The sequence below is a fragment of the Plasmodium yoelii genome, assembly GCF_900002385.2.
Source record: "Plasmodium yoelii strain 17X genome assembly, chromosome: 8".
Taxonomy (NCBI): domain Eukaryota; phylum Apicomplexa; class Aconoidasida; order Haemosporida; family Plasmodiidae; genus Plasmodium; species Plasmodium yoelii.
The window spans coordinates 1,591,885-1,604,155 of NC_036180.2; the positions used below are offsets into that span (position 1 = coordinate 1,591,885).

The following is a 12,271-nucleotide window of genomic DNA, read 5'->3' on the forward strand; positions in this document are numbered from 1 at the left end:
TTTAAATTTTGAGTTTTATAAGAAAAATGAAAGCAATAGAAACAATAAATAAATATCATTCATGAAAATACATCGTTTTATTAACATAAATCTTCTAATATTACGGTTCTGAAAAATATATATGAAATATATGTTTATATATAAAGCTTTTCCAATAATGCTTTTAGGAAACCGTAACTATGTCTTTCAATCTAAGAAAAAAAAAATAAATGGATTAATATATAAAATGTTTAATTTTTTGCAAATTATAGTATACATTATAAATATGCACATTTATTTAAAACAATATTTTTTTTAACAATTGTTGAAATAAATTATTATATTATTAAAATTTGTATATCACTTACAGAGTCGACATAGATGATATGAATATATCTGTCTTTTTTTTCGATGAGGTATCCAATTAAGTTAGCAAACATTTTTTTTAATTTTCCTTTTCTAATGTCTTCTTCAGAATCAATGTCAGTTTTGAATAAATTTGCACTTTTTACAATTTCGTTTTTATATTCTCTATTGGAAGGGTTGTGATCATTTATATTTGCTGAACTCATGACTACTATAGTTTTGTTTTCTGATATCTACAAAATTAATAAAAGTGTATTTGAATAATGTGAGAATTACGATTTATAACGAAATAGAAAAGGAAACCTTCCCTTACTTCAGCCTTTGTAAATAAAGCATAAAAATATCTCTGACGGCGTCCAAATTTTTTTTTGTAACGTTGTTGTATCATTACTAAATTTGGAGTGTATACACGGGCAACTTTAAAAAAATATAATAATTTTGCATTATGTAAATTAAAATATTATAAATTTGAAGACATGGGAAACAATAAATAGTATCATATAACAATGGCAATAATAAAACATGAAGTGTCGAATATATAGTAGCAATAATATGTTTATTTGACTAATTATTTATGTTTTGTATACTTTTAACAAAGTCAGTATTGAAAAAAATGGCATAATTTGGATCCCATAACATGTTTATTACTTCATTATACTAATGGAAACAAAGAGAAATATATGTATATAAATTATAATAATTATTTAATTTTAATTTGGTATATAACTTTAATATTGTTTGTTAATTTATACATCATCGGGGTCATCAACTTTAAAATGAATTTTTTCAACATTTATATAGTCTTGATGTTTTTTGTTATAAAAAGGCATACTACTATTATGATTTTTATTAAACAATTCATAACCATCCATACTTGTAGCATGATATTTTAAAAGTTCCACAGCTTCGTTCATAACTTCACCTGCTTGTATAATTTCTTCTGAATTGGTACATAATAAGTGCTTGTTTTTTTCATATATTTCTTCTGGACTATCATTGATCAAAATGGACATATTTTGTATGCGTACAAAAATAAAGTTATTGTATTTATAACATCGTTGCACAAGTGTATATTTAATATTTTCATAATAAAATATGTAATATATATTATATATATTGTTGTATTGTATTACGTAAGATAATGATATGTTAATTCGGGTGCTGCATCTTCTCCTGGAGCAGGTTCAATGGCAAGGGTTTTATTATTCATATATAGGGAGGTGGTTAAAAGAAATAAAACAATTTGAATATAAAACTTATTCATTTTGGAACTTTACAAACAAAATATTAAAATATATATTAGCATTTTTTTAGTTAAAAGTTAACAACTTGAAAATCTGGACAAGTATAATTAAAATTGAAGCTAATGATTTTCTCCAATAAAGTATAAAAAACTATTATTTAAACGGAAAGATGTATGTTTTTATCAGATTTATAGGTTTAATACATTTTTTATTTAAATAATTCAACCACAAAACGACATCAATAACAGAAGCTTTCATAAATAATGAATATCAAAAATATCATTAATATTATGTCTAAAAATAAATAATTTTAGTTATACTATATATATGATATTTTTAATATATAGCATTATGAATACGCTAGTTTTATATTTTTATAATTGACTAAACTCAAATTAAAATTTATAAGACATCCCGTTACGTATGGAATTACATATATACTTGCATTTATATATAATAGAAAAAAAATTGTTATTTTTACCTAATAGAAAATAATAATTTAAAATAAAAATATAAAAGTAAGAAAATAATATAAATATATATATTTGTTTTAATATAATTATACTAAAATAATTGTTTTTCTATTTTTGTCATTTGTTTTACAAAATATCTTTGATAATGGATAATTTTTTAAATAAAACATATCTATTATATTTTTAAATATTAAAATAATTAATTTAATCTGAGAATTCCAGTTAATTTTATAAAAATTATTTATTGGTAGTAATATTGACGCCCATGTTTTTTTATAAATGAATACAAATTATAATTATATTCATTTGAAACAATTGTCTACATTATAATATACCTTCATGTTAATGGGTATATGTTTATTGCTAATTAAACATCTTATCAATATATAATAGATAGTCATAAAATATAGATTCATATAATATAGACAGAGAATCGATATCACAATGTTATTTATAAAATATGTTTTATGCATCTAACATTTTTAGTAATACATAAAAACTACATTATAAATATATGTATACTATCCTTTTAATTTTTGATTATATATAGTACCATTTTATCCTAATGTTTTAAATTCAAATTATAAAAATTGTTCTATATACATTAATTTATTTATTATAAAGGTATAATATTAGATTAATCATTATTAATTTTTAAACTTTATAGTTTTGAGGTATAAATAAATTATATTTTAAAATTATTAAAAGAAAAAATATAAGTATATTAATAAATTTCATATCATATTTTGTTCTAATATTTTGTTATAATAATTTGTTCTATTAATTGTAAATAACATGATATATAGAATGACGTTATTGTTCTAATATGTATATAATATTGTACCCATGACTAAGCACTGAAATATGTTAAATTTGGGAAGTATATACAATTATATATAAATGCAAAATATACAGAAAAAGTATGTAATAATTAATTTGAACTAATAATATTTTTATTAGGTTATTGTATATATAAAAACTCTAAATTTATAATTTAAATATATTGTTATTGCGAAATAATATATATTATAAAATATTTTATTTAAAAACTATGAAACTATGAAATATTGTACATTGATTTAAAGGATTTTTATTGAGTGCACTAATTGTTTCGTTGTACTATACAGTGATATACAAACAACATCATAATAGTAATAACAATAGATCAAGTATTAAATACGAAAAAATCATTAAATTAATATGATTCAAATACGTTAATATATACTATTAAACTTGTAATAAGATTAAAATTATATGCACAAAAAATCAAATGAAATGTTATAATTTTGGCTTGGTGTTTTTTTAATGTTGCAACATTAGAATTAACGCTACCAAGCAAAATAATATTAATAATTTTATATTTTTTCATCATAGAACTAAATATAGTTTATTATAAAATATAAAAGCAAACTATATATTTAGAAAAGTAATAATTCTAAGTTATTTTTAATGTATACATGAGTTGAAAATTTTAATGGTAAAAAATATAAAACATAATTAAACTATGTAGGATAGGTAAATCTTATATGACAACAGTTTTATCTTAAAAAACATGCTTATCTGATCTCTCCTATTTAAAATGTAAATATAACAATCTAATTATGCATAGTTTTCTATTATACTTTAAAATTAGCATCAATAGTTATTTATATTTTATATATTTAATATTTACTAATTATTATTTTAAAAACAATCTACATATAAAAACTTATTTAAGCTTATAAATAGTTTAATAAAACGGGTTCAGTGCTAATTGTTGTTTTAACAGTGGATGTGATACGCAAAATTGGTTGTAAAATTATCCAATAAAGTATAATTCTAAATTGAAGTATATAGTAATAAAAATAAAGTTGTCGGACTCATTAAAATGGATTATGGATTTATCTATATTAAATAAAAATCTATTAAAATTATGTAATTTGGATAGAACATGTAGCAACTTAATTTGAAAATACTATAATTTTAATAAAACAGTGATATATAATATTAGAAACAAGTATATAAAAATTTAATATATTTTTAAGGATTCTAATAACTTTCTTAATCTTTTATATTTGTACAGTATTTAAGTTTTAGGACGTTGTTTATGTTCTATATTAAAGTCTATGTTTATGTATATATTTTTTAAATTCATTATAAAATTCCTTAATATTTTATAATAAAATTGATTATGTATAATATTATTAGTAATATTGATTTTATGCATAAATTGTATTATATATACATATGGTTAAATATGTATTAAATCAACCATAATTTAAGACAATTTAGTAAATGGTAATAATAGTAAATATAATATTGCTCTATTAATATTATTGTATTATTATTAAAAATTTCAATGGGTTTAATACTATAAATGTGATATAGGAGAATCATTTACAGGATATATATTTTATATAAAAACAATATGATGTCAATCTACATATAAAGAACAAAATTTCATTACAATGGACGACGAAACAGTGGTAAGTAATTTTATTGTGTTTGATTTGTCTACAAATAACATTAAATTTTATTCAACAAATTTTGTATGAATACATATTTTTATTAATTTATATATAATTTTCTTAGTGTGAGTTATTTCTTGAAGCTGATAAAATTTTGAGTGGTAGTACTGGGATACAAACAAAAATTAACAACTCGCCAGAATATCGTGAATATTGCCCCAATAATAAACCATGCTCAAATAGGGCTGAAAGTATTGGTGCCTTGAGCATGTATTTGTTTACAAATTTTTACAATCAAGAAAGCGGTTATTATGAACATTTTATGATGTGGTTAGCTCATAATTTATTTAAGATAGCTAAAAACAGAAAAAATGCCGACGTCAATAAAATTACTTTAAGTTCGGCTTATGAAAAATATTTAGAGACATCTATGGGGAATTTTAGACAATGGGATATTTTAAATGATGTAAGAGGTGTGAAAGATACTAATCTTAGGTATATGAATGAATTGTATACGTTACTTAAACATATATGCAATATAATTTCATATTATAATAATAATAATGAAAAACATAAGAAAATTTATACGTATTCTGTCAAGTGTCTTAATCAATATAGAAAAATTTACAAGGCCTTTTCTAAACATGATTCACAGCTACATCTATTGGACAAATTAAAAAAAATATATGACGACTTTAGAACTTTGGCTATTGAGAATGATACTGATAAAAAAAATAAGATAGAAAAACGTCTTCTAGAACTTACAAAAATGAATGAAAAAGATTCACATTCTACGGACAATTTAAACATATTTGACTTCGATGATCCAAATGATCAATTGGAAGATGAGGATATATCCGAAATTCCGGAGGAAAACAACACTCAAGAGGAGCAAAAAGATCATAAAACCGAAGAGAAGAATATTGTAGAACCCACCAAACTACAAAATACAGTGGATCAAAGATCAATCCAAAGAGAGGAACAATCAGTTTCAGAAGGTGCATCAAAAATTTCAGGAAATGAACCAGAAAATAATGGAAAATTTCAAGGAATTTCTATAGAAACAACAAAAGAAATTTTGTCACCGAAAACAAAAGATCAAGCACTATCTCAAGAACTACCTCAATTAGAACCGAAATTACAGCCACCATCACCAGAACCAGAACCGCAACCACAACCACAACCACAACCACATTCAGAATCACCACCATTACCACAACCACGGCCAGAATCACCAACACAGACAGAATCATCAACACATCCAGAACCACCAACACACCCAGAACCACAACCACAGACAGAATCACCAACACAGTTAGAATCACAACCACAGACAGAATCACCAACACAGTTAGAATCACAACTACAGATAGAATCACAGCTGGGGCAAGAGCCAGGACCAGAACCTCAGCTAGAATCACAACCAGTACCACAAACAATATCACAGCCAGGGTTGCAAACTATAGAGAATGTGGAACAACCTGCATCTACACAAGAAAACTCATTGACGAGCTATGAAACTATAAAAAAAATCATACAAACGAATGTTTTATATGATTTCTATAAACTGCATGTTTCATCTTTTTATAAAAACCTTACTAAATATGGAAATCGTTTATATGAAAGTGCATCAACTAGCTTAACAAAGGGTTATTCTGTATTTAATAATGTTGCTAATGATTTAATTACTCAATCAAATAAAGTAACTGTTACATTACCATCAGTTGATAATAGCATTCAACTAGAAGATTCGGAAGATGATTTACCTCCATCTGATAGTCCATCAGAAATGCCCTTATCTTCATCGACAGAATCTATTGACAAAAAAACTGATGAAAACCATGGAAAACAACATGAAGGTGGAAGCCACGAAACAAATCCTGGAGGTGTAAGCCAAGAAAAAGAACCTGAAAGTAGAAGCCAAGAAATAAATTCTGAAGGTGGAATCCACGAAACAAATCTTGAAGATAAAGGCAAAATAAGTGAAACTGAAAGTAAAGGACAAATAATTGCAACTGAACAATTAACACCAATTCTAGCTCCTAAAGATTCCTCAAAGGATTCTATCAATATAACATATTATCAAGAAATTGGGCAAATTCCTTCGGAAATCAACGTACAAAGAGACATATCTGAAATCAAGGTACAAAATGGCATATTTGAAAAAGGATTTCCAGTAAATTTATTTAAAGAAAGAAAATTAATTTTATATTCATTTATAGTTATTGCAATACTCGTTATGTTAGCAGTTATGTATAAGGTAAATAGATAAAAAATTATTAAATAGAAAATTAAAAAATATGTATTACTACATATTTTATGTATACATAAAAGACAAATAACTATATATTTTTACTATTTTTATGTTAGTGTTTAGGATTTGGGCGGAGAAAAAAGGAGAAAAAAAAAAAAAAAATGAAAAAGATCAGAAAAATGTGTGATGAAAATAATACCGAAAAGTTGAAATGCATTCATCGAAAATAACCAATGGGATAATTATAAATTGAGGTGATAAGATAATGATATTATTAAGTATATAGAAACATATAGAGGAAAATTATATGGCAGGGTTTTGAGTTATATTTTTATTTAATTTTTTATAATGTGATAATATTTATTTGTCTATGAAAGTTTTCTAAATTCGATTATAATAGAAAACACAGTTTAAATATATATAGTAATACATTATAAAAAATAAAAAATATACATGTCATATTCCAAAATTTGAAGCATCTATGTGAAGAATATTTTAACACAAACAGGAAATGAATATTAATATTATAGATTCCCATAAAGGAAACATATTTCATAAAATATAATACTCATATTTGATTTGTCCTTACAATTTAAATATGATTAAAACACAACATGAATATTTTATGCAAATGATATTACTAATGTGGAATTTGTTATTATACTTAATGCATGTATTCATATCAAAAATACATTATAGTGTATGTATAATAACTTTTTTAAAATTTAATATAAATAATGCTCATTTTTTTGTATTTAAATATTTTATGCTTCTTTTAAATTTTAATTTACATGAATATAAGTTGTTTTATATTATTTGTTTATTTGGCATAAAATTTTAATATTATATAACGTATCAACATTTAAGGTTTGTTGTTATATATATAACTATGAAATATATCATATTTTAAATTAAATAAAATGAAGTATATAAGTATATTAATAAAATTTCCTAATGTATTTTGTTTTTAATAATTTTTATAAAAATTAAAAAATTATGTATAGAGAATTAGGGTTATTATTCGAATATATGCACATATAAAATATTGTATTATTGATTAAACATAAAAATATGATTTAATTCAGGAAAATAATATAATTATATATTAATGCAAATACTATGGGAAAATTATGTTCCAATTAATGTTTGAATATTATATTTTTTCTATTATACATACACAAATCTATATTATAAGCAACGGATCATGAAAATATTCTGCATTTATTTAAATTAATTATATTGAGTGCATTAATTATGCCACAGTAGTATACAATGCTATAACCAAAACAACAATATTAGATGAATATATTATTAAATACGAACAAATGCATTATGTTTATTTGATATACCTATATGGGTGTAAATCCATTATATATATTATTAAACGGGTGACAAAATCAAAATTGTGTGCATAAATATCACATGAAATATTGCAACATTTATTTAAGCTTTAATGTGATGATATTAGTATTAACACTATCAAACCATGTATTATTAATTCTATTAGCAATTATATAGTTTTCCTTTGAATGAACATTTTCCTATTATTAAATAAATATAATTTTGTTAGAAAATATCCAATATATAATATTTACTTAGGTCATTTTAAGAAATTTACACAAGAAAAAGTAAAACCATGTTATATTGCTTTCCAAATGAATTGATTATTAAAGTAATGTATGAATAAATTCTAAAATTAAGAAATAATTGGTTTAAGAAAAATATATGAAAACAACTTCATTTTATAGACTATAATAAGTTTTCTTATTTGTTAATGGTTAAAATAATGGAAAGTATAATATACAAACTATTATTACAAATCGAATTTATATACTGTGGTTTATTAAGTTTATAATCACCTCGATTAGTCTAACTGCATATTATTTGTTTTTTTAAATTCTGTAAAGATACATAAAATACCCCACTCGAAATTATTCATTAAATGTATTTGTGTATAAAGGAATATTAGGGTGAAAAAAAACTTATTGCACATTATGAAAAATGCTTTTAATTAATATGGATAAATTAAACAGATATAAAACCATGTGTAATATATTTAGAAAAATAAATAACACTAAGTTAATATTTAAGTATTATAATTTAAATAAAATGTATGTTATATTTACTAGAGCTAATACTAAAAGATATAATATTCCTTACAAAATAATAACGAATATCAATAAATTATATTGAATAATGAGATATAATACATTTTTATTTTTTTATATATTTACAGTTATATAAGGTTAGAATCACTTTATTCAAACTAATATATAATACATCTTGTTCCCATATGTAAACCTACAAATACAATGATATATATTATTATTCTGAGATTATATAGATATGTGTAATGATTTTATGGGTATGATCAAAGCTTTTCAAAAAAATGAAAAATTTAGAAGGTTTATCTAAACTATCATAAAAATAAATATGTTATTCCCCATACACTACTGTATTATATACTAATTTAAAATTAATAATATGATTAACTAAAAATTTTATATAGAAAGACACGTAATTGTATAACTTATTTTGGTATAGTATATAGGTTTTATATAAAAATGATACGATGTCATTTAATATGCATATTAAAAACAAAATTTCATTACAATGGCTAAGTGGTAAATATATTATTTTTAAATAAAAACGATCACCTTAAATTTTATATGATATATTGCCTGTATATTATTATTAAACTTTATTTTAATAAATTTTCTTAGTGTATGATATTTCAAAATGGTGATCATCTTTTTAATAAAGCCAAATTTGATTTGGATACAATACGTTCGAAAAATGGACCTTAAATTTGGTATTCCCCTTTTGGTAGAGAATCAAAAAAATATAAATGTAACAGGATTTTTGATGAACTTAACCCTCTGTACATGTATTTATTTATTGAAGTATACAAAATTCCTGGAAACATTAATTTTAAAAATAACAATAAGGAATATGTTGGATACATTCTGATGCTGGTAGGTTGTATGTTGAGCCTAAAGAATAATGATGGAACCAACAATCTAACATATTTTTATAGTACATTTATAAATAGTGATGAAAAGTATAATAAGGCTATAAAAGATGCTACTGATTATAAGGATATTATAAATAAAAAAAAAGATTTGATTAATATGGATATGAGAATTATATCTAATATTTATGTAATATGTATAGTGAGTATAAAAAAGAAAATACAGATTGCAAAAATTATTTAAAAAAATCTAAATAATTTGTTGAAAAATATGAAGAACTTAACAAAGATCCCAATATTACTGAAGATAGTCCATGTTATCAAGTATTGTTTACTTAATCAACTGATTATAATAATTTTAAAAAAAATGCAGTAGTGTTAATTGTTCCAAGCTTTCATTCTTCCCAACGATAGAAAAAACACAAACTTCTGAAGTTATTTCATCAAGTTCGTCGATAGCAAATAAATTATTTATAGTTTTATCGACATTTGGTGCAATAGAAAATTTTTTATGAATTTCTTATAAGGTAAATAATAAGTCAATTAAAAAATATATTCGGCATTGATTTGTGAATATAAACACAGAATATAGCTGATCATTAATATATTATTCGAAGATTAATAATGATTGATATATTTTAAGAAGCTCTCCATTTGGAAATAGGCAATTTTTGATCATAATTTTTGCATAATTTTTATATAGTTTTTATGTTGTGGGTCAGGATTGTGTTTGTAGGACCCATATTCGGGTTAGGATTAAGTATTATATCACATTTAATTTTTTATAATTTGAACACTAATTAAATATATGTACAATCCCGTATGTTTAATCACGAGGTGAATTTCAAAAGTTACAAATATTCAACAAACAAGGGGCATACGCTAATATGAAAGGGATCGCATAACATATTTATAAGCTATAATACTTATGTCTAATTAGTTCATATATATTTTATTACTATTTTTGGCTAATATACATAAGAACCATTATTATCTATTATATAAGATTTGTTAACCCAGAGCTATATTGAATCATGAATAAAACAATATGTTTCTTTATATGACAAAATATTTTATTTAGTAAAACTTCTAATTTGTATCAATTATTTTGATTTAAATTTTATCTTGATAACCGAACTGTATAACATTATTATATATTATGGTATAAATTATAATTCGATTCATTTGGAACAATTACCTACATTATAATATACCTTCATATTAATGATTATATTTTTAATGTTAATTAAACACACTAATAATGTATAATAGATAATCATAAAGTATAGATTCATAAAATATCGATCGAAATTCGACGATACAACATTATCTACAACATGATGTTATGCATCTAACATTTTTTGTAATACAACAAAAATCACACTATATATAATATTTTTTAAGTTTTAATTGTAGATACTATTATATTTTTGTATTCCCTTTACATTTTTATTAAAATTAATTAGTATTAATAAAAGTTGCTTTATATACATTAATTTATTTTCTATAAATGTATAATATTAAATTATTAACTATTCATTTTTAAACTTTATAGTTTTGAGGTATAAATAAATTATATTTTAAAATAGTTAAAATAAAAAATATAAGTATATTAATTAAATTTCATATTATATTGTGTTCTAATAATTATAAATAATATGATAGATAGAATAGCGTTATTATTATATACCTATACATATAAACTAGTAAAATATTCTACTAATAACCAATATTGAAATATTGCTTTATTGTGGGAAATTCATATAATCAAATATTAATATCGTTGAAAAGACACATAATAATACATTACATAGGTATCAATGTTATATATTTTGTTAAAGATTCGATTTGGGATATGTGGTTTTATATTATAAAAATTTGGATTCATGGAGAAAATGATAACGAATCAATTCACGTTAAATGTCTTTTTATAATTCTATATTAACGCATATTCTATTATAAGTGTTTAATGAAATGTCATTTTTTTAATTTAAAATAGCATTTCTTTATCATAGAATTAATAAAATATAGAATTTTTAATAAATTATTTGAATGTATATACATTGATAATAATAACCATAAAACATATAAGATAAAAATGAACAATGTAAAAAATTTAACGAATATTTATCTAAATATATATATTAAAAGAGCAAATATATCTTATCTCTCTCATCTAAAAGGGCAATATAACAACATAATTAAACATAGTTTTATATATACTTTAAAACTTGCGTCAATAGCTATTTATATATTAATATTTAATGTTTCTAAATATTATTTTAAAAACAATCTATATTAAAGACTTATTTAAGCTTATAAATACGGGTTCAGTGCTAATTGTTGTTTTAAAGAATTGAAAAGATGGGAAAATATATAATAAAATTACCCAATAGAAAATACTTCTAAATTGGAATATGTAGGAATAAAAATAAAGTTATTTAACACATTAGAATTGTTTTTTAATTTATATATATTAAATAAAAATAATATAAATTTATATAATTTGCATAGAAAATGGAGCATGTAACTAAATT

At 21.9% G+C, this 12,271-nt stretch overlaps 2 protein-coding genes and 1 pseudogene across 2 annotated transcripts, besides 1 other annotated feature; 2 read left to right on the plus strand and 1 right to left on the minus strand.

Annotated features, from left to right (window-relative positions):
• Positions 1-134: 134 nt before the first annotated feature.
• PY17X_0842301 (fam-a protein) lies at positions 135-1,609 on the minus strand (the record flags this gene model as incomplete). The annotated part of the gene is made up of 6 exons (XM_719821.3): positions 135-191; positions 348-578; positions 659-762; positions 933-1,002; positions 1,098-1,335; positions 1,479-1,609. 6 exons carry the CDS (start codon positions 1,607-1,609, stop codon positions 135-137), a joined length of 831 nt encoding a protein of 276 aa, XP_724914.3.
• A 2,900-nt stretch (positions 1,610-4,509) lies between these two features.
• Positions 4,510-6,993, plus strand: PY17X_0842401 (PIR protein; the record flags this gene model as incomplete). Its single annotated transcript, XM_022958008.2, has 3 exons — positions 4,510-4,527; positions 4,634-6,769; positions 6,880-6,993. 3 exons carry the CDS (start codon positions 4,510-4,512, stop codon positions 6,991-6,993), a joined length of 2,268 nt encoding a protein of 755 aa, XP_022811406.2.
• A 2,496-nt stretch (positions 6,994-9,489) lies between these two features.
• On the plus strand, positions 9,490-9,978 carry PY17X_0842501 (annotated as a pseudogene).
• Positions 9,490-9,978: a sequence feature (PIR protein, pseudogene;~YIR protein, pseudogene).
• Positions 9,979-12,271: the final 2,293 nt, after the last annotated feature.